At 50.5% G+C, this 22,660-nt stretch overlaps 2 protein-coding genes across 9 annotated transcripts in view; one reads left to right on the top strand and one right to left on the bottom strand.

Moving 5' to 3' along the window:
• The window catches only part of APMAP (adipocyte plasma membrane associated protein), a 65,623-nt gene that overhangs the window by 30,493 nt on the left and 12,470 nt on the right, over positions 1 to 22,660 (top strand). The window contains exon 9 of one of the 3 annotated variants that reach the window (XM_025932442.2): positions 2,839 to 5,111. The exons of the other annotated variants lie outside the window; for them this stretch is intronic. Coding sequence (XP_025788227.1) covers positions 2,839 to 3,048 — 210 coding nt within the window. The 3' untranslated portion in view covers positions 3,049 to 5,111. Of the gene's footprint in view, positions 1 to 2,838; positions 5,112 to 22,660 lie in introns of those variants that run through there. 3 annotated transcript variants of the gene reach the window in all.
• CST7 (cystatin F) lies at positions 8,390 to 21,049 on the bottom strand. 6 transcript variants are annotated; one of them, XM_086701530.1, is made up of 6 exons: positions 20,883 to 21,026; positions 20,584 to 20,666; positions 11,297 to 11,469; positions 9,809 to 9,922; positions 9,507 to 9,623; positions 8,390 to 8,929 (listed from the first exon to the last, which is right to left on the bottom strand). In XM_086701530.1, exons 2-6 carry the CDS (start codon positions 20,591 to 20,593, stop codon positions 8,852 to 8,854), a joined length of 492 nt encoding a protein of 163 aa, XP_086557656.1. In that variant the 5' UTR covers positions 20,594 to 20,666; positions 20,883 to 21,026; the 3' UTR covers positions 8,390 to 8,851. The 6 variants fall into 6 exon arrangements, with proteins under 6 accessions (XP_086557656.1, XP_025787594.1, XP_025787592.1 ...); XM_025931809.2 differs by lacking the exon at positions 20,584 to 20,666 and having other exon boundaries at positions 11,297 to 11,490; positions 20,883 to 21,049; XM_025931807.2 differs by lacking the exon at positions 20,584 to 20,666 and having other exon boundaries at positions 9,809 to 9,889; positions 11,297 to 11,490; positions 20,883 to 21,048.

Genomic DNA, 22,660 nt, shown 5'->3' on the forward strand with positions numbered 1-22,660 from the left:
CTTACAATAAAGTAAACTAGAGAAAAAAATATTAAAATTGTAAGGAAGAGAAAATACATTTACAGCACTATATTTATCAAAACAAATCTGCATATAGGTGGACCTGCTGCAGTTCAAACTGGTGTTGTTCAGGGGTCAACTGTATATACAGTGTATGTACACATGTTCACACATGTTTATTTGCCATCTGTTTATTTAAATTGATGCTGGTAAGTAATGCTGGTATTGCTGCTTCCAGTCTCATACCACAGGATTTATTCTAGTTTTCTCCACTTCTGTATTTGTATTTCCCTTCTCTAGTAGTGAGAAACCTAGATCCTATTATCTTTCCTACCTATTTGATCAGATTCCCCAGACATCACCAATCTGACCATTGTCCCTCCATCATGGGTCCTGCTAGAGCTCTAGCATCCTACACTGGGCCTTCTTCCTCCTCCCAGCCATGTGAGGGGCTTGCCTTTCCTCTCAGAGGCTCTGGTACCTGCACCAAGTCGTCCCCAAGCAAACACCCTCCTCACTCTGCCTGAGCTCTGCCAGCCTGTGCCTGATCACCCCACTGTAGGAAGATGTCTCACCCTGCCTGGGTTCTGATGCCCTGCTTCATGCCACTGCCCTCTCCTTACCCCCAGCGTGGACTGTCCCTCACCCTGCTAAGACTGACTCTTGGTCTAGGCCACTGTGGTTCCAGCCTCTGCACACACCTACCCTGCTGGGTTTCACAAGTCACTTCTTGACTGAATTGTTTGGGTGGGGAGTGATATAGCACAAAGGAAATTTTAAAGTGACAACTGAAGCTGCTGTGTGGAGAGCAGCCTGTGGCATGGCTCCACTGGCTGTGAGGAGCTTGGCGTGGAGGAGGCTGCGGCAGCCAGGAAGGGTGGTAGGGCAGAGCCTGGGGTGGGAGGTACATACACATGATAAGACCCCATGGAGCCCGGCTTGCATGGCTTGGAGAGAAGGGATCAGGCATGAGGGCAGGGTTCTTGGCATCAGCAGCTGGTGCCAGGGGCCTGGTCTCCTCTGCTGGGGAGTCTGTTGAGTTTGAAGAGCTTTTAGAAAGTCTGGGTGGGGAAGTTTCAGCACTGGGGGTTAGAAATTGGGGTGAAGATTTGAGGGCTTTCTGGGAAAGCAACTTAAGCCAAAGAGAGAGGGTGAGATGTCTTAGGGATAAGATAGAGCAGAAAAGGGAGGACCTAACACTGAAGTGAGATGGCATTTCACAGGCCGTGGGAAGTCTTATGGAGTGTTTTAAGTTATAATGTAACTTTGGTTGCCATAAAACTTTTTAGAACTCAGTCAACTTGTATGTCTGTTTGGACCTTTGCAAGGTTTCTCCTTTGTCTAGGAGACATTATCCACTGGACACGTGCAGTTGTTTGGCTGTTTCCCCTTACATTAAGAGGTAGATAGGGGCGCCTGGGTGGCTCAGTCAGTTAAGCATCCAACTCTTGGTTGTGGCTAAGGTCATGATCTTATGGTTTTTTGAGTTCGAGCCCCATGTCTGTGCTGACAGTACGGAGCCTGCTTGGGATTCTCTCTCTCCCTTTCTCTGCCTCTCCCCCACTCACTCTGTCTCTTTCTCTCTCTCAAAAATGAATACATTAAAAAAAATTAAAAAGAGGTAGACATCTGCCTATTAATTTGCGCTCATTGGCCTTATGCAGCCGCGTACTGGCATCATTTCCTCCCTAGTGTCCTGGTGTGCCAGAAATTTCATATTTCACCCTCTGGTTTCTCTGCTCTTAAAACCCTTCAGTAGCCCCATGTGGCCCTTGACCTGGCTGAGTCAGGAGGCTGCTAGATGGTGCCTTGCTTAGCATGGAGGGGTTTTCCTCCATCTGTACTCTGGCCTTGAGCAGAGCTGCCAGGGCTCAGGGGGCAGGGACATGCTCATTTAACTTGTCCAGGTCTTTTCTCATCAACACAAACTGCCGTCATGTCTCCATCATTTGCACCTTGCATGTTTGAAATGTGTTAAACTTAGTCTGAGAGCTTGGCGTTCATTCTGGTTAAGCTGTGCTGGAGTCCATGTCAGTCTGGACATTGGCTTCAGTGTTGTGTCTTTGTCAGATGTGGGGAGCCCTGAACCCTTCTCTGGGTTCAGCTGGGTTGTCTGGAGTAGCGCCTGCATTGGGTCTAGTGCGTACCATGCAGAGGGCTGTTAGAAAGCTGTAATCCTTGTGCTGGGCTAGTCTTGCCTCTGGGTGCACATGACAGGAGGCTCCGTGGCCTGATCTGCATGGGGGCAGAGGTGGGGGATGCCTGTGGGGTGTCAGGTCCTGTGCCAAGGGCAGGGAGCTGGTTTATTCTATGTGGCTTCCCTGTCACTGGAAGAGCTGGGTCCTTATGAGATGGCGAGTGGCTGTGGCATCTGTTAAAAGTAAAATTTAACTGAGTAAATGTCAAAGATCTTATTGGCTTTGATCAGTGACTCCTGATTCGGGCAGCATCTAGTCGAGCAGATAGGAGTTTGGAGGAACTGTACAAAATGAAAGACTTCCAGGCAGGAAGAGGTGGGAACAAGGGGGTTACACTGGGAAAACAAAAACAAAAAAACCCAGGTTGATTATTGCTGGGCTGTTTTCCTTTAGGGGATGGAAAGGGTCTGTCAGGCACATTACCTTGCTAGTGCTGATCAGGAGATTTCTGATTGACTCATGTAAGATTCTATTTCTGGGAAAACCCAAACTGTAAGTAAGTTAGATCTGGTTTAGTGATGTGGGACTGAGCATAAGTGATTCCATTTTGGGCCTTTGGTCTTGTTTTTAGCAAATTGGATCTGCTCATACCACTCCCTTGGTCAGAAACTAACCTCTCCTCATGCCATTTCCTTCCCAGCTGTTTAGTCAGGAGACTGTGATGAAGTTTGTGCCACGGTACAGCCTTGTTCTAGAACTCAGCGACAGCGGGGCGTTCCGGAGAAGCTTGCACGATCCCGACGGGCAGGTGGCCTCCTACATCAGTGAAGTGCACGAGCATGATGGGCACCTATACCTGGGCTCCTTCAGGGCCCCCTTCCTCTGCAGACTCAACCTTCAGTCTGTTTAGCCAGCCTGACTGTAGCTGTGCCAGGAGTCGTCACACTGGGCACCACTCCTATTCCAGGAGGTACCATGCACACAGCCCTTTCCACCTGCACCTACCTGCCAGTCCTTGGAAGTGGACAGTGAGACCCTGTGGATGTCTGGGCCCCTGTGGGATACCTCTCCCCTGGGTTTGACATTGCATTTAGAGGGAAGTATAATTTGCCATAGGGAGGATAAGTCCATGTTAAACTATTTTCTTTTTAAAAAAAAACCTTTCTAAGTACAGTGATTCTCTAGGACTTAGGAGACTTCATACACTTATAACAGGCCTCAAGGTTTGGTGGATAGAGCGTAGATGAGCTGTCTAAGGATCTTGTTTTTGCTACTGGCTGTCCTGCCAGCCTCAGTGTCTTTACTGTAAAATGGGGTAATACCTGTCTTTGGGGTAGGGGCATGGGAAGGGCAAGGAGAGCTCAGTGCAAACATGTGTTGAGGCCAGTGGGCGGAGCTATGTAAGTAAAGACCTTAGAGCCATATTCTAACTCTAGATGTAGAGTTGTGTGGGACTTGGGACCTTGATCCTGGGTGTTCCCTTCCATAGCTCACACCCTCCAGCCTGCCCCACTCTGAACCAGAGGCTTTTCAAGACTCCTGAGTCCCTATAACCATTTAAAGGCAAGGACCCGAGTAAATGCATAGAAGCAGCAGCTCAGGACTCCCTGGGCTCTTCTCTGTGAACAACTTACCACGTTGATGGAATGATCCAGCAGCTGGGTACTGCAGGGGAGAATTTAGGCAGGTCCTGTTTACATACCTTTGTTCCTCACCACTAGGCCCACAGATGAATAGTGCACATGCTAGTGCCATTTGCTAGAGGGTCACAAGCCTGAAGTTGCTGTATATCCTGACAGGTATGCCTGTACACTGGTCCTAATTTTGTCAGGGGAACCCATGTAATAATGATAATTAAATTGACTTTTCTGCTGATTAATCTTTTTTGATGGTGTTGCCTGGGAGTTTTTCTCTAATATAATTATGTTAACAGGGACGGAATTTGATTCCATTGAGGGCTGATAAGAGGATCATTTTGGTCAGGACCTTGTTTAGGGACAAGCAGTCCATCTGACTGGCTCAGGGCACAGGGCAGCCCCTCCAGCCATTGCCTCCTGGCAGTGCTTTATTCTTGGGCTTGTTGATGTCATACTGTGTTCCTGTTTCCAGCCTACAAAATGGGCCTAATATCTGTTCCTTTCTGTCCTGTTTGTGAGAATCCATAGGAGATCGTCTCTCTGGAATTGTTTTAAGTAACTTAACAAAGGAAATATTTTCAATAGGTAATGATATTAAAATTCAAAGAGGATTGATAGCTGTGGTAAAATCTCAACCATTTATGTGGTGTTGCACTAGCTGGCACTAATCCCTTCATTCCCTTTCCCAACAGCGGCCACCCCCCTCCCATGTGCTGGGCTGGCCTCATTTTAGGGGAAACAGGCAGGATCTGGTGGTTGGCTCATCTGGTGTTACCTGTTCAGGGATGGCTTTATGTGCAGCAGCAGTAGCACAGGGTCAGAGATTGGCTTCAGTCCAGTTGATGCAATGCAGAATGTATTAGGTGAATGACTTAATGTTATTTATATTACTTTATAGGAAAGAAAGTTGAGTAGTGATTATTAAATACTTCTTAGTAGATAATGGTGCATCCCATACATCAGCTGTACAGGAAAAGGGAAAGCCTGATCATTCTGCCATAAAAAACAATTTAAATGTGAGGAGCATATATAAGTTGACTTCTTGATTGAGAACAGAGGGCTTTGGTTTTAGTGCTTACTTTTTAGCAGTGCAGAGAAGCTGGTAAATTGCTTTCCAGAGTTTTCAGCAAAGGAGTCTTGATTTTGACTCAGATTTTGATTTTCTGTCTCAAAGTGTCATTTGCTGTGTTTTATCTGGTAATTTGCCATGGTGAGGTACAAAATATAGCCTTGTTAGGTTTAAGTATGTGGTGTGCTTTTGTTGTAAACATGAAGCAGATTTGCACTAATGTGAATTACTAACATGCTTTTAAAATTAAATTAAGTGATTCATTCATTGTGTGCTTCTTTATTATCTATTACAAAAATTCTGTCAGGATTCACTTATTGCCTTTCATATGACAGAGGCCCTGTTTTGAGATTTTTATCATCAACATGCATTTGCAGAGTGGTCTGTAGTTTAGAAAGTGTTTTCACAGGGACTCCTGGGTGGCTCAGTCAGTTAAGCGTCTGACTCTTGATTTCGTCTCAGGTCATCATCTCATGGTTCCTGAGTTGGAGTTGAGCCTTGTGTTGGGTGCTGTGCTAATAGCATGGTGCCTGCTTGGGATTCTCTCTCTCTCCCTCTCTCTCTGTCCCTCCCCCAATGAGTGCTTTCTCTCTCTGAAAGTGTTCAGTTAATTTATTTTTTAAATAAATTAAAAAAAAAGGGGTTTTCACATACACTGACCTTTTACTGATGGAAAGAGATGTGGCCTCATTTTATAGGGGAATGGAAGCTGGGGGGAGTGATTTTCCCAAAGTCACTGGCAACACAGGGCCAGTACACTGCTGGGCCAGAAACCGTGCTCTGACTATAAAATGTGCCAGGGAAGCTGGGAGATGAGGAGGCAGGGTGGTGTTCCCAGGACCTGGCCTTTTGGTGGTCACTGCCCAGCCCAGGGGTTGGACCTTGGCTGCACATCAGAGTCCTCTGGGGTTCCTGGTCTTCTAGAGTGGCCTGGCATCATCATAGTTTCAAGCTTCACAGGTGGCCCCCATGGCAGTTGGGGAGGCACCCGTCATGGCTGGGGCCTGTCTGCACCCCTGGAGAAGGGACAGTAGAGCTGAATCCCTTAGAGTCTGTGTATAGTTAGTGAGGAGGCATGGCTGGGGAAAGTGCTAGAACACTCAGGGCAAGACTGTTAGAATTTTGACTGGTTTTGCTCAGTTTCAAGACCTTGAGCAATTAGTATTTCTTCTCTTCAGTCCTATTTCTGGTATGTCTTAGAATCCCAGGTACTTAACTTTACATTTCTCAGTGACATTAGATGGTATCACAGCTTCCCTCTGTATCAGTCATTCTCTCCTAGTCAGAGTAAAGCTCTAAGTTGAAAACAGCAGGTAAAATTGGGTTGGCAAGACGAGACTTCAGGGCATCACTGGCTGACATCTGCTCCCTGCAGTAAGTTACACCATCTCTGTGTGGGTGTTTAGTTTCATCTGTTTGAATCCTACCAAATGGCTCTCTGGCATCCCTTCCCAGGTCAGTCGGGAGAGAAATCTTTGATAGGGCCAAAGTGCATTGATGGAACAAACAGTGTGCCCTCAGGGCCTGTTCAGGGGCGGCCAGAAAAAAAACGTCTGCGAGAGTATGATTGGTAGATATATCTCTATGGAGGACACAGGTATTCCAGCTCTTGTCTTCCAAAAATCAGAATAGCCTCACACTGGCTCACTGGCCCAGCCTCTTCTGTTGTGACCATGGCTGGTGTAAGAGTTATTTAAAGCATTGTTTTCTATGAGGTGTAGTACATAAAGCAGATTGGAAATAATAAAACAGCAGATGTCCCATTTCCACCTGGAGTTTGGTCCCCGAGGCTCCCCAAGTAGAGAAGGTTTGCAGACGCCTGAGGTTGGGGGCCCACGGCCAACTGGCATCTTTGGTAGCTGATTTGCCTTAGTTCTAAGACTTCTCTTTGTTTACTTTATAAGAAGAGATTTTATTTAAAAAAAAAATTAATGTTTATTCATTTTTGAGAGAGACAGAGTGCAAGCAGGGGAGGGGCAGAAAGAGAGGGAGACACAGAATCTGAAGCAGGCTTCAGGCTCTGAGTTGTCAGCACAGAGCCCAATGCCGGGTTCGAACCCAATAACCGTGAGATCATGACCTGAGCCAAAGTCAGACTGACTCTTAACCTACTGAGCCACCCAGGCATCCCTGTAGGACAAGATTTCAAATGATGTTTTGAAAATTGTGGGGATAGGTTAGTGTTGAAACCTGAGAGTTTTGAGATTAAACTGTGAGGCTTCCTTCTCTGTTCCCAGAGGGAAGGTCAGCCCTAGCTCTTGGCTAGGCAGGGGGAGTTCAAATGCAGCTCAGCTTGGAGTAGTGGTACTGTGAGGCTGCTCTACCCCAGACATGTGTGCATTCTCGTCTTTGACCTTGAGGCCAGGTGATACCACGTTGGCCAGTGGGACTGGAGGGTTAGTAATAATTTTCAGGAGAGGCCTGGCCTTCTGTGCTCTGATCCGTATTTAAATGTAAATGAGCACTGACTGGGAGCTAGCAGGGGGTCTTCCCTTCATTTGCTGTGTCTTCTTGTCCCCTTGTCTGTGTCCAAGGTGGTGTTCCTGCCACCTTGTTAATGTATGTATGGGATCAACAGGGCCGGGTGAACTCATTTATCTTTATGAAAGGATGGCCTTCAGAGTCATCGAATAAATTAAATGTCTTGTGGCATAGTTGCCATTACTGTCCCTGAATTAAATGACCAGAGGCGGCGAGCCAGCAAAAATGAATGAGAATTTGGATTATTAAAGTAGTTCTGTCCTCACTGAAGGAAGCCAAAGGATAATTCATTATGATGTTCACACTGATCGAGTTTATAACTGTGTACTAAGTTGTCATACATATTTAATGTAGATTTTCTGTTTCCTATGAATTATCAAGTTGTATTTTTTTTAAAGGCAACAGTGTACTTTGCCTGTAGTTTGAAGAGACCTGGAGAGGAAGAAGTCCAACATGAGGGGCTCTGCATTTGAACCCAGGGTTACACAAGGTGGCTGGGGGGGCTGTCTTCTCTGAGTGAAGCCTCTGTCTACAAGCTCCTGGGTGTCTCTGTGGCCCAGCCTTGCACTTTCTAATGCCAGCTCAATCCCTGTCTTTTACGAGGACCCTAGTGCCTCCCACCTCACAGTGGTCCCCTCCTTCTCCCAACTCCTCAACACAACACCTCCATCCCTAACCTCGACTCCCTTCTTTTGAGGTGCTGTGGGCAGTGGTCCCAGCACTCTGCCTCACCCCACCTGCCCAGGTGCTGCTGTGTGCATGCTTAGCCTCAGAGGCAGTGGAGAGAACTTGGGTGTATGGCTCCCTGTCAGAAGAATACCCAGCTGGAGGGTAAGTGCCCTCCAAAGTCGGGTGCTTTCTGTCCTGCCAGTTCATGATGTAGATATATGCTGGCCTGTTTTGGCTACTTTGGTCTTCACTATATTTTAGCTAGCAGTGAGTGGCTGGAAAAGCCTCCAAGGGGCTTTATGGAAGTCACTTATACTCATTAGACCACTAAGTGAGGGGCACCCCTCACAACACCTCACCTTCCTAACTGTCCCTTTAAAGATGCTTTGAGATGGTCAGTTCTTTATTCCTATTTATTCATGACTTTATTCATCCATGAAAGGCCAAAGATGCTTAATAGCAGACTTGGGTCCTCTGCCCAGTGCTGTAACAGTTATTCAGTCAGAAGGATGGATCTCTGGGCTTTTCATTGGTGAGCGTGGGACCACAGGGTAATTGGGCTTGCTCAGGGGTCCAGAACCTGAAAAATTCCCACCAGAGGACTCGCTCCTGTGTGTCCAGACCCCAAATCTGTCTGGGACACAGCATTAGTAAAATGAAGTTTAGAAAAAAATGTGAAATAATCTAGCCAGGGGCAGTATCTTTTTCTTCCACTCCGGCTACTTCGCAGCGAACCTGTGGGCACTTCTGCTCACTGCTGAGCTCCTATAGAAGGTCCAAGGGTCTGTGACAGCCAGGACAGGGCTGTGACTGAGCACAGTAAACAGCACAGGTGCAGTCTTGCTGTGAGGTGGAAGTCACTGACAGTGGAGGACGGGCACCTCGAACCTCTGGAGCCAGGGGATGACCCAAACTTCAGAGTAGCAACTGAAAGTCTGAAACAAAGAAGAATCCTCCTGAGAATCTTCCTGGGGCAGAGGCCGCCCTCCCGACATGCTCCACAGAGGTTAAGTTCTGGTGCTGCTGCCTGTGGGCTATGCATGTGCACACATACCTGTGTGTGTGTGCATTTTCTTTATTAAGCTCTCCCCCTGCCCCAAGTTGTTTTGAAGAATTTCACATCTACAAAGAAGTTGAAAGAGTGATTCAAGAATATATACTTCTTTCATTTGCAAATTGAATTTTGCCACATTTGCTCTCTCCCTGCATGTATATGTGTGTCTATAATTTCTGAACTGTTTGAAAACTCTTTTTGCTGTAACTACCCCTGTCCCCAAGTTCGTGGTGTTTATTTCCTGGAGGTGTGTCCCTCAGGGAGGAGGAAGTGTGGGGTGGGCAGGTTGAGGTGCTCTCTTGGGAGTCTCATCTCTGTGTTCTCCTGGGTCTGTGAGTGAGATTTGGAACTTTGCAGGCAGAGAGGTGATGAAGGGGGTGTTTCCCAAAGTCCTGGGGAGCGGGTAGGGGCTGGGACAGCAGTGAGTGCATGTAAGGAGGCAAGACCCCTTTGATTACCCGTTGTAAGGTGTGGTTTGTCTGGAAGTCACAGTTGTCTAGACTAGGGTGCTGGGTCTTCTTGCAAGAAGTTCTGCCAATCTCCATGTCCAGCATGTACTTCAGACCCTTCACAATCTAAGGGGAAAACAGGCCACATCTGTGTTACTTGGCCACACCAGCAGGAGGCATGGAGACAGGGAGGAGAGAAGCCTGGACGTGACCCCTGGAAAGGGGCTGAGGGTGTGCAGGCCTATCTGGGACTCACCAGAGAGCTCTGGGAGGGACACTGCCGCCTGGACCCCAGAACCCTCCCTTCTTACCCATTCATGTTGGTCCTGCTCATGGCACCAGTTCTTGGTCCCCAGGTGAGACTGCGGCTCTGTGTCCAAGACATTTCCTTCCTGCCCAGAACTCTCCATCAGCAGGGATGGGCCCTGTGCCCGTGAAGGCGAAGTGATGCCCCCTCCACGCCCAACACTCACCTGCAGCCTGTGCTGACCTGCTGGTTAGTCCCTGCCCTGCATGCCAGCAGTGGTTAATTTTTTCCCAGTTTCAAAATAGATCTTCTCCACTTGCATGTGGCAGCAACCTGGATCATCTCCTTGTTTGTGGTCTCTCAATAAAGCCTCAGCCCCACTAAGAACCAGGTGAAATAAAGTCCCCAGTGTCACCAAGGGATAACCTCCCATCCACCAGCTCCTGTAGGCCCTCGAGCACCAGCAGGAGCACCACGAGCTTATGGTGTTCCCGCAGGAGGTGAGAGCCAGGCTTGAGAAGATCCCACAGCCCCTTGAGGGGAGTCCCTGCAGAGCTAACACTTTGGCTATTTCCATGGGACAGCTTTTCAAAGCCCACTGTACACCAGACTGCCTTTCTACAACACACTTTCTGATCATAAAAATATGCTGCTCTTTAACAAGTTTGCAGTTTTGGGGCACCTGGGTGGCTCAGTCAGTTGAGCATCCAACTTGGGTTCAGGTCACGATCTCATGGTTTGTGAATTAAAGCCCCACATCAAGCACTCTGTTGTCAGCCTGGAGCCTGCTTGGTATTCTCTGTCCCTCTGTCTCTCTGCCCCTACCCCACTTATGCTTTCTCTCAAAAATAAAGAAGTTTGCAATTTTCAAAACGTATAAAGATGATAAGAATTTCCAATAATCTTGTCACACAGGGGTACCATTATTAGTATGTGTAAAAACTGTTAGAGTAGGACCACCTCACCACCTTTCCTTGGGGTTTGTGTGTGAGTAAGGGGCAGTGGTTTGGGCAAAAGCTCTGTGAGTGAAAGAACATGGCCCAAATGGAGAATGGCAAGATGTCCTATGGGGCTGCTGAGGGGGCGAGACAGGGCAGGGGCTCTGATGGGTGGTGCAAGTGTGTGCACTCTGCAGGGGCAATGCTTTCCTCGCTTTGGTTCCTGTGGGGTGGCTTTCCACTTCTTCCCACTACCACCACCCCCCACTCCCACCCAGCAGCCTTCAGCACGCCCAGTGCCAGTTGCCCGTTCCACCCCTGCCCTCCTTGGTTTAGCTCCAGATGTGCTGTGGGCCACAACCTGATGGCTCCACCCAGAAGCATGCTTTCGTAAGAGGTAGCTCAGGGCCTTTCGGCTGTACCCTGGGTGACTCTGGCTTTGGCTGCTCATGGGATGTTTGTGTGGCTGCTGCTCTCAGCCTCCTGGCCTGCCTGGGTCTGTGTTCTTGATGGATGGGTACTAGGTGGGCCAGCCCCTGGTAAGACAGGAGTCACTCCAGCCTGGCCTCTTAGGGATGTCCTTGACGGGCTGTTGGTGAGACCCAGACCCTCACCTGGACCAGGGCTCTGCTGATGTGGGACTCCTTGAACAAGAAGATGTCATTTGTGCAGTTGTTGAACCTTTCAACGCTGTGTCTGGCCGCTTTGAGGACTGCTGAGTCATTGGGGTTTATTGTTTTAGGAAATCCTGGTTTCACATCTGAGTTAAGGGTCTGGGCACAAAAATCTGAAAGAGAGAAGCACAGAACTAGACAAGAACATTACTGTTAGCAGGGTCCTCAGGCCAGTGTTGCACCTCATACCTTGGTTCTCCTGTCTGCTCCCAGTGTGGCCTCCAGCCATCTACCTACCCCCTCAACCAGCCACCCCACACCCCACAGGGCATTTATCATGCGTCCCCATGGTTGCTCCCTACTCAGAGCTGAGGACCAGGAGCAGTGAGTGGTCTGGTGATGAATAAAATATAGTCCTGTCTCTCTGTGCCTGCCCATACAGCCTCCTTCAGAACCCAGGTTCCTAATGCATTAAAGAAAACCGAAACATGTCTCCAGGTGGCAGAGCCTTTGGGCAGGATGCAGCCCCAGGGGTTAGAAGAATCACCCCAGTTGGCCTTTGAGGCCACCACCATCTGGCCCCAGTTCCTCAGCTTGTCCCCAAGAAGTGGACCATGGGGAAGTGCCCAAAGGCCTGTCCTACTTTCTCACTTGTGGTTACACTCCTACTGTACCCTGCCTCAGTGACTCTTGTCAGAATCTGCCCAGCTTCCAGGCTCTGGGTTGGCCTCCCCAGGGGCCCCAGCTCCCGGCAGCAGCATAGCACCCAGTACCCCTCACGTTCTGCCTCCTTCTGTGCTGTTCTGGATACAAGTCTGAGGATGGGGGTCAGGCCTGGGCGACGTTCCCATCCAGCTCCACTGCAGAGCTGGTGTATGGTGGAGGGAGGGATGGCTGGCTTGCTTTCATCCTTCCATGCTCTTCCTATTCCAGAGGCCCATATTTGGATAAAAGATGGGGTAAACAACATAAGGGGCTTCTCCCCCAGCAGCTGGGTCCCTCAGTGCTTGACAGAGCCTGGCAGAACTAGGGACCCCCACACCCCTGCCCTGCTCTCCACATCCTCTGCTTTCAGCTCCCACAGAAGCAGAGCCAGGCCACACTCTGAAGAAGGACCCGACTTTATTTATTTGTCCAGCTCACTGGCCCTTCTGGAGCCCTCCTCATCCCGCAGGCTCAGGGGGTGCAGAATCTATGTTCACTGGAGCTCACATTCCGTAAATAAACAGGCAAGACAAACACTAGAGAAGCAGGCAGGTGAAGCAAGGCAGGAGCTGTGCAGGGGTCTGTCCACAGGAGATGCAGGATCAGGCTGTGCCATCTGCACAAATCTGTACAGAGAGCCCGGGGGCAAGCTGTGGGCCAGGAGGGCAGAGGAGTCTGAGGGCCCAGGACCCCAGCGTGGCTGAAGCAAGGAGGGCATGTAGAGAAGGGCTGAGAGCCGAGGCATGGGTGTGTGCCAATTCGGGTTACAAACTAGAAAACACGAATATATTGGGTGCCCGGGTGGCTCGGTTGAGCATCTGATTCTTGATTTTGGTTCAGGTCATGATTTCACAGTTTTGTGAGTTCAAGTCCTACATCTGGCTCTGTGCTGACAGTGTAGAGCCTGCTTTAGATTCTCTGTCCCCCTCTATCTCTGCCCCTTACCTACTCATGCTCTGTCCAAATAAATTTAAAAAAAAAAAAAAAGCCCACAGGTTCTGTATCACAACAAGCCAATGGTGGCCTTTTCTGGTTGGTGGCTCATCTCATGGTGAATTTAGGTTTCTCTGTTTGTCAGTTTTTCTACAGCATTTGTCAATTTTTCTACAGTGGACAACTGGTGTATTAAAATAAAAAGTCAGGGGCACCTGGGTGGCTCAGTCAGTTAAGCGTCCAACTTTGGCTCAGGTCATGATCTCATGGTTTGTGAGTTCGAGCCCCGCGTTGGGCTCTGTGCTGACAGACAGCTCAGAGCCTGGAGCCTGTTTCGGATTTTGTGTCTCCCTCTCTCTCTATCCCTCCCTGACTAGTGCTCTGTCTCTCTGTCTCTCAAAAATAAATAAATGTAAAAAATAATAATAAAAAAATTTTTAAATAAAAAGTCAAAAGTTTGGAGGGAAAAGTCTAAATAAACTGGTGGGAGGGAGAATGGGAAGAGGATTTTACATTCGTAAACTGCTTTACTAAGACTTTCTCCTAGAGTTCCCTGAAATATTAGCATGCCAGAGATGATCCTGAGCTGAGTGGTTTTATTTCATTAACTAAATTAAACAGATTGTGACAATCAGCTCCTCAGTAGCATGGCCACATTTCAGGTGCTCAGTAGCTATACGTGGTTGTGGCTGTGGGTACAGATAGGGACATGGTGTCCTGAGCTGCTCTGAGACTTTGCTTCCCTCTACTGTGACCTTGGGGAGCACCTGTGGTGCAGGCGGCTATGTTCAGTCGGGGGAGGCCTGAGTTTAGCACCAGGCAGAGGTGCCGAAACAGCAGGAAGTGGAGACTCAGGATGTGTGGGTAGCAGCAGCACTAACCAAGCTTCCGGGCTGAGCATATGTAAGGTGGAGAGATTAGTCCTGACCTGTCCCCAGCCCACCCCAGCCCACCCCATCCCCTCCTGAGAGACAAAGTCTGGCTCAGGTCGGAGACACTCAAGTGTATTTGGGTTGAGGAAGATAATGGTGACAAGGCATGCAGGCCTTCAGGGAGTCAAGATACTTGCTGGTTCCCTGGGTTGTCAAGAAATCTCAACTTGAGGGGAGGAAGTGGCAGTGTAAGTTCAAAAGCGCTTTAATAGAAGCTCTGGGAGCTTCTAGAATGGAAGCTGCATTGGGATGTTCCACTGGGGACAAGGAGTCCCCCACCCATGGGGACTGACAGAAGGGGGCTGAGGGAAATGCCTGTTACCTTGTATGGGAGTGGGGGTAGGGGTTAGATAGGGCCAGTGGGCTGGCTGGGCCTAGGAAGTGCTGAGCAGGATGGTGCCTTGTGTGCTGTGCCCCTGCTATGGCACAAGACCCCCTTGTGCACATAGTGCCTTGTATGCTGTACACCTCCTTGTGTACATGAGACCCCTGCCAAGTGTGAGAACCAGGACAGGTGGGATGGGAGGTGGGCACTGGCTGGTTGCTCTCCCCTCCCCTGTGTGAGTTGTACAATGGAAGGACTGGCATGGGAAGGTACAGGTCTGTGTGTTCTGTGGCCCTGGGCTTCCTGCTGTCTGGGGAGGGCCAGCACTGCTTGACCAAGCAGGGCCCTGCCTGGCAGATAGATCTTCCCCAGCTGGTTCCTTGGGCCAAAGGCGAAACATCAAGACTAAGCCCATGATACCTCTGCGAGGCTCCCAAAGCTTTAGCAGCCCCAAGGACCTGGCCCTCTGTCCCCTGTGAAAACAGCATACTGCTGGTGCCCTTACCAACACAGGGTTATGGCCATCTGCTGGCCTCAGTTTCCCTCATTGCTTTGTCCCTTACAACACTGGGATTCTCTTGCAGGAATCCAGTCCTCGCAGGACAGTCTTTGGTTAAAGTCTCTGAAGATGGAAACAAGGAAAACTACTTGTGATCCTTGAGCACCAGCAGCTCGGCTGGTTGGGCTGGGTCAGGCCCTGGAACCTGCATTTCCCCAGCTTCCCACATGGTTGTGACTCAGGTGGTGTTACTGGGGGGGCCTCCTGGCCCCTGCACACAAACATGCTAACGTGAGGAGGGAGGGGCTGGGCCCAGGGCCTGCTCCTCTAGCACCTGTGCCTGTTGACCACAGGAAGTGTAGCATGATCTTTAGTTTAAACAAAAAACCATTTTGATAGCTTCATTTCTGCTCATCAATGTAGTCTAGATGGCAGAGAAAGAATGAAGCCACGTTGGCACAAGGATTGAAGCTCTAATGTTATTCCTGCTCTCAGAGATTAGAGGACCATCCCACCCCCCTTGCTATGGATCAATATGACTTCTATTTTTTGCTTTGTATAAATTACATTTATTGCTTTTTCGGATTATAAGCTTATGTATTTTTGGTGGGACATTCAAAAAATACAGAAGAATATAAGAACAAAATTAGAAGTCACTCATGATCTCAAAGGTAACCACTGCTAATGGTTTTTTAAATAAAACGTATTAAATTTAATTTTCCTTGAATTTAACAGGATTAAAAAATGAAGTGAAAATAGGTGCGGCCCAACCTCAGATAAGTGTCCTGTTCAAACATGTGATGTTGGTTCCTGAGCAATTTCGGTAATGTTACAAAAAGTTTAGGGAAAACACTGAAGTTGGTTTATTTTTATTTAACCACATTTCCTAAAATGTAGGCTTCAAGTCAGTAAAACTTCATCAGCACAATTGTCTGAACAGTTTTTAATTAAAAAAAAAGTTGAAAAGTCAAATCTATTTTTAGGATCCTTCAAGAGAAATCAACAGGGAAAGGCTTTTCATGGAGAATCAATGTCCCAAAGAGGCAGTGGTCCTTCAGAGAAGAACAGGAGCCACCACGTGGGTTCTGAGCAAGAGATGACAGGACAGCCTGGGTGGCCTGGGCCAGGGGTGAGCCCCTCCCACACGAAGGGGGCCCTGGGCTGTCGTCAGGGATGGGGCATCTGGGTGTGTGCTGTGCAGCTGAAGTCTGGGGAGCAGGAGAGCCAGAACTGTTCTTTTCTTGTCAGAACCAAGGGCAGCATGTGTCCCCATTCCACCCAGGAGAGACTAAGGCCCCAGAGGAGTGCAGAGTGGGTTTAAATCAGCTTCAAATAATTATAAAGACCAAACATTTTTTTTTTTTCTCATCCAAGAAGTATTTCTTGTAGGCGCTACACTACAGGTAACGCCAAATGACTCAGAGCCTGGGGAGCCCACAGTCCTGGATGGGAGGTTGGAAGGGGAGGTGCGCAGGCCGGGAGGCTCCCAGGAAGCTGACACTGGGCAAGAAGAGAGCCCTGGGGGGAGGGGGTGGAGGCTGGCAGATGGGAGGCCACTGAAAAAACTGTGGAGGTGACCCAGGTGAAGAGGACAAGGCTGTGCTAAGACAGGACTGACAGGGCAGCTGGAGGCTGGGGGGCGGGGGCAGCAAGTAAAGGTTGATCCGTGATTCAGACCGGGGGCATGGTGATGGCCTGGGTGACAATAGAAAGAGCAATGGGCAGAGGAGCAGTTTTGTGAGGAGAAATGAGAAATTCTGCATGGAGCTGCACTGTGCTGCCCCTGCCCAGGCAGGTGGGCCTTCCCTAGGGAGTGCAGTCCCAGATTCTGCATCACAGCCTGAATGGTTCTGATGCCAGCTGGGGAGTGAGTGGGGGGCACACCCAGAAGGGCACAAAGCCTGGGGGAACAGCAAAGATAAAGGTGGGCAGATGTCCCTTGTGGGGCCTGGCCAGGGTGGACAAGTATGAAAGGAGGGCATGCAGGCTCTGCCAGAGCAGCCCCGGGAGCAGGATGCCCAGGGACTCTTCCTGCTCTCAGGAGAGGAATAACTGTAGCTGATCTTGAAGAAAATGACTCAAGAGACTAGGCAAGACACCAGGGCACAGGGGGACCTGGGGGCAGATGAGGGAGACAGCAGGCTGTGCTGGGCTGAGTGGGGGATTGAGGTCTGCCCCCAGCATGCACAGTTGTAACAGCACCCGGGACTGAGCACTCGGGGTGCAGATGCAAGATGCTAAAGTTAGAGGGCTGCTTATCTGAGGCTGCTGTAGCCTCCTCCCAGGGGCCGTGCACTCAGCAGGCCCAGGACAGCGGGCACTGCAGCAGAACCTGTGGGTAGGAATCAGCTAGGGGGCAGCCGGGGATCCCACAGTCTCCGCAGCTGCTTGCGGCCTGCCCCAGGGGATCTCCCCCTGTCGTCTTCCATAAACTACCCCTCCTCATTGTTCAACACCCAGAGGAGTCTAAAAGTCTCCTCTCCCTCTGATCAGAATGGGAGGCAGAGCTTCAAGGAAATGTTCTGCTATTCCTTGCTTAAAAATGTAACTTTCCATATAAATCCCAAATGATTCCTACTCCCAACATCCTGTCCTGTTCTCCATCTGCCTCCACACCCTTTCCTTCAGAGGTATGACACTGACCCGTTTGTGTGCCAGGCTCTGCAGGCCACCCCAAGGTGCTCTCCGAGCACCTCCTCTCTAAGGGGAGTACTGCACGTACAGGCCTCAGAACACCTAAGAATTTAAATGAAATCCACAATTGGACAGATGATGCCAGAGCTTGGGGACACTGCCAGGATGTTACCTGCTGCAACAGTTGACTGTTCCTACACAGAGTAAAGAGGAGTAATCTGCCTTGGAATTACCACCAAACTTACAAGCAATGTCTGTAAGAGACGTGGGGCAAAGACTTCCTCACCAAGAACAGCTGGTAAAATAATCCAGTAGCAAATGCTTTTGGTAGATGTTCCTTAATTTACTTTTCTGAAAAACTAAGATGTGTTGGACACATGTCCTGTAGGAAGGCAGTAGAACCCAGGATGCTGGCCATGTGTCCAAGTACTAAAGCTATTTGGAAGACTAGACCCTTTGGAGAGAGCTGTGGTCCCCTCCGGCCTGCCCTGCCCCACCCTGATTGCTACTTTGGGGGTCCCAGTTATGGGGGGGGGGCTAGTTCCTGCAAGTGGAAGGAAAAGGGGGTGCTCTGGGGAGGCTGGGGTTCCCCATCACCTTTCTCTTTCAGGAGTGTTCTACTGGAGGTGGAGGGAACCCCAGCTTGTGAAACTATCCCTGAGAAGGGAACCAGGGTGCCCAAGAGCCAAATGCTGACAGTCCCTGCAGATGCCTCTTCCCCTGTCACCTGGGGTGGTTTCCTCTGTGCAGCTGCTTGGACACATCCACGCTGGGCTTTCCCCAACAGCATCTCTGAGCCCTTGTTGTGGATCAGGTGTTGAGACCCCTGGGGAGGGGGCCCTATAGGTTCCTGCTCCTAGAGCTTACAGTCTGGAAGGCTATGCTTAAGAACTTGGGTGGTGGGTGGTGAATGTTAGGCTCATGGGTACTGGGGTCCACTGGGGTAGGGTACTGCCCCTACCTGGAGATGTCACCCTGAGCCCCATATCCGTGTGCTCTTCTTGTAAGACACAAAAATTCAGTAAGTCTGGGTCATTGCCATGAATTCCATGGGGCTGCACCCACCCAGCTGTGTTCAGGGGGCTCTCAGTTAAGGATAGGCCCATCCTTTTGAGGCTACATATGGTTAGTCCTTGATTTAACCCACTGACGCATGCTCAGAATTTGAATCCCAGCTATGCCTCTCAGGCTGTGAAGCCTTGGGCAAGTTGCCTACCCCTCTCTGAGCCCCTGTATCCTTCTCTGTAAAATAGGGATGTTAATGGCACTGGCCTCACAGAGCAGTGATGAGAAGACAGGAGCCAGTACACATGAAGCTTTATGGACAAATGACATGCAATAGTGTAATGATTATCAAATATCAAATATGTAATATGGCTACAGCAGGGGTCTCTGAGGGTAAACAGGTGACCCCCATGGGCCCAGATGCAGCCTATAGCAGTTCTCAGGGCCCCTTCCCAGGATGCAGGGGAGTGTGAACCTTGCTGCTGGTGGTCTCTGGGTGTGGCAGATGTACCTAGCCCTTGCTACTGCTAACAAGAACTCATGTCATCTTACAGGTGGAAAGAGTGGTGGCTGCTGGTCTCTGGGGCCTCTGCTCTGGCAGCCCTGTAAATGGGAAGATGGGCCACTGCAAGTTTGGCTAGGGGCAGGGGAGGGAGGCAGAGTATGACATGGCAGCCCAGTGGAGCCTCCCAGAGAGATTAACAGATGGGCTAAGGACAATGATGCAGCAATTTCCCAAGTCCTGAAGGGATCAGAGAGGGAAGCTGCCATGGGGCTCTGCATTTCTGTCAGTGCAGTTTAGTGTCTGTGTGTGGGGAAGTCATATGCCCAAATGGCACCATCATCAGGGGCCCTGTCATACTCTACTCCCCCATGGGAAGGCTCTGGAATCTGTTCTCAGAGGAGGGAAGGGAAAGGCTGTCAGAGCCATGGAGGCAGAGTTGGGGCTGGGCTGAGTTCCTGTCTCTGTCCATCCACCAGACAGAGGGGCCTCCAAGCCCCTCTTTCTGAGGTTCTTGCTGGGCCTTCATCTGTCAAATGAAGGAAGCACCAGAAGGGATTACATCAGAGGGGTGGGGGTGGGGGAAGCTATCAGCATGGCAGAGACATGGCAGAGACTCAGAGCAGGGATGTGGGTGGGTGGCTCCCAAGCACCCCAGACCCAGTGAGAGTGCTTTCCATGGGCCCCCACAGTCAGGACTCTCCAAGGTGATGCAGTTATTTACCCATCTCATGGATGGTGACACTGAGGCTTAGGGAGGCTAGGCTGCAGGTTCCACAGCTAGTAGGTTTGGGGAGTCTATGGTGCCCCAAGGCTCTCTGCATGTGAGTGTGGGCTCTGGACTTTCCAGATGCTGCTCAGTGACAGAGAGTAGGTCTCACAGCAGAGGGCTGCTGCTGTGGTAGAGCCCATCTCCCCTACCTCCCAAGGGGACAGGCGGCTCTGGTGTGGGCATGGATTGGAGAGGGTTTGGTCCAGCAGTAAACAGCAGCAGAGGGAGCACCTGCCAGCAAGAGGCCACTAGTAGTTGGCCAGTGCCACCTGTCTCTGGATTTCCCACTCAATCCTGTTCCTGTCCCTGCTTTGTTCAGTGAGGAAACAGAGGCAAGCAGAGGAACGTGGCAAAACAATTGGCAATGAGTGTGAATAATGAAATCCCAGTATAGTTAAGACGGCAGGCTCCAATCTCTCCAGCAGACCCTTCACTAAGGTTTTGAGAAGGAATGTGCTGAACATCCAGTTTCTTCCCATGATGTTCCCTCCTGGGATGGGCACTAAGTAGGGGGCACAGGAAGACAGTGGCATCCTGGGGAGAAGGGGGGTCTCCTAACCATGAGAGCTAAGAAGGAGGGTTGGGGAGAGAGAGGAAGCAGGGTGTCCTGTCCCTGATGTCCCCAAATGCAGCACCCACCTGAGACAATCCAGAGGTCAGAGGCAGTGTCACCATGAGGGCATGTGAGGCCTCCACCATATAAGTTAAAGGAGGTGGAGTGGGGGCCCTCTAAGTCCCCACCAGTGACCCTGCCCTATGATTCCAGTGATGGGAGGGCATCGCCTGCTTCTCCGTGCTCTAGTGAGGACAGGTGCTCACTGGCTGTGTAGCTTGGGCAAGTCACCCAGTCTCCTGCCTCAGCTGCCAGGAGCACAGCAGCGACTCCCTCCCTCCCCTTCTCCCCCAGCGCTGGACCGGCAGGAAGTATTTGATATTCAGGCTCCTGGGAGCCAAGTCGAAGGACAGCAGCAGGAACTAACCATTGGACATTCCGGGGCTAGGTCCCCGTGGAGGAGCCACAGGAAAGCTTCCCTCAGGCGGACGGTTCTCAGGCCCCCGGTCTCTGGAGGGGCGGAAAACAAAGGACGCTTCCCTGCCCGCCCCCTCCCCCCGCCCGCCCCAGGCAGTTCCCTGGGGCTCAGCAACATGACTTGGGCAACCTGGCTGGAAGCTCATGGCGCACCCAGCCGCCGTCGGGCAATTTCGGGACCTCGCCACGGGGACGACCAGAGCCCTGGAGCCCTGACACGAAGTGGCCCAGGGGAGACCCTGTCCTTACCTCGCGAAGGGCGCCCGGTGGTGCTCAAGACCAGGCAGCAGAAGGCGAGCAGCTCCCGGGCTCGCCGCATGGCTGCCTGCGTGGAGAGCGGTGCGCACTGGGGGAGTCGGTGCCCAGTGCTAGAGAGCAGGGGGGGCCCCGCCCTGCAAACCGCCCCCAGGCCGGGGTGGGGGCTGCCTGCCTCCGGCTGGGGCGGCGCGGGGCGGTGATGGTTTCTTGCTGAATCATTTTGACTAGAAGCTCCTCACCTCCACATCTTTGGGCTACCAAGTCAACCGCTTCCTTTACAAAAGTTTCCAAACCGATTATTTGCAAGGGGAGGAGGAAGAGAAATGAGAAGCTGTGAACAAAACCTTCGTGATTTTTCTACCTTCAGAACATACATGGAAGAGAACGCATTAAAAAGATAACGGGGGCGCCTGGGTGGCTGCGTTGGTTAAGCCGCGGACCCTGTTTGGCTCAGGTCATATCTCACCGTTCCTGAGTTGGAGCCCCAAGGCTCTGTACTGACAGTGCGGAGCCAGTTTGAGATTCTCTCTCTCTCCCTCTCTCTCTCTGCCCCTCCCCCAGTTGTTCTCTCTCTCTCTCTCTCTCTCTCTCTCTCTCTCTCAAATAAACTAAAAAAATAATAACAGGGATTTTCAGAAGCAGAATGATCTGAGTTTCCTTTTCCAAAGAAGACACTTCTTAGGCCCAAGATTCCAGCGTTCTGAGTGGCCCCTTGCAGGAGACCACCCTCCTGTTGATGTCAGTGGGCATCTCCCCCTAGGAAGTGGGCAGGAAAATGGGGTGCAGACTGCAGTTTCAGAGAATGAACATCACCAGGAAACATGCTCCCTTTGGGTTATTACTGCACCTGGAAATGGGCAGACAGCAGTGTTTGCTGGTTAAGTGTATGATTACTTCCCAACTTTGGCTCCACACTGGCAAAGAAGAAGGAAGAACAGAATCTGACCCAAGAGGTTTCCCTTTACATTCCCAGCCCAGCAGTTAGAGTGGGAGTTTTGCAGCCACACAGCCTGAAATGTTTGAATTCAGCTCTGCCTCTTAACAGCTGGGGACCTTAGGTGAGGAACAGCCTCTCTGTGCCTCAGTTTCCCCCTGATGGTTGTGGTGAGGGTTTGGGGACTTCCTCAGTATAAATGCTTAGGGCTGGGCTAGAGCACATTGTATGGTCTTAGCTTTGGGGTGGTTCGTACAACCCCCCAGACTTTAGGACTGCCCTACAAGGAGGAAGAAGATGCCTGAGCCTTCCTCAAATGGCTCCTGCTGGGTCATACTGACTTTCAAGTAGGAGATCAGACAAGCCATATCAACTCTTGGGGCCTCCTGGGTCCCTGGCTACCCAGATTTATCAGGAGGACTGTTATTAGCAAAGCTCATTTGGCACAGAGTGTAGATGGTAGATGGTGGCATTCAATAAGGGCCCACGCTTTCTGCTGGGTCTGCTGTGTCAGTCGTGGACACTCACCCTCTGGCTGTCAGTGGCCATGACACAAGGGCTCCAAGGTGGTGTCTCCTTGCCAGGCTCTGTGCCCTGATCATGTGTGCCAGGTTTGGTATATTCATCCTCAGCAGGGGGCTGGGCTGCAGGAGAGGTGGGTGTCATGGCATTGGTGTCTGTGCCCATGGACACAATTGGCAGCCTCAAGGCAATTCAAACACATTGAATTTTACTGCAGAGGGTGCATCTTGGCACAGACGGTGTGAACTTCCGGGCAGCCCTGCTCTCAGGGTACTTGGCTTGTTTCCTCCACTGTCCCTCCCTTTGCAAGTTT

Source organism: Puma concolor, chromosome A3 (assembly GCF_028749965.1).
Source record: "Puma concolor isolate L17-30 chromosome A3, mPumCon1.1.hap2, whole genome shotgun sequence".
Taxonomy (NCBI): domain Eukaryota; kingdom Metazoa; phylum Chordata; class Mammalia; order Carnivora; family Felidae; genus Puma; species Puma concolor.

What these genes read in the sequence shown, in the direction of transcription:
- CST7 (XM_025931809.2), bottom strand. Translation starts at nt 20,952, where the DNA reads ATGCGGCGAGCCCGGGAGCTGCTCGCCTTCTGCTGCCTGGTCTTGAGC. An exon ending in AGCAGGACCAACATGAATGG is followed by an intron (nt 9,624 to 9,808) that starts GTAAGAAGGGAG and finishes TTTTCCCCTTAG; the next exon opens with ATTGTGAAGGGTCTGAAGTA. An exon ending in CAAACCACACCTTACAACGG is followed by an intron (nt 8,930 to 9,506) that starts GTAATCAAAGGG and finishes TCTTTGTTTCAG; the next exon opens with ACTTTCAGTTGCTACTCTGA.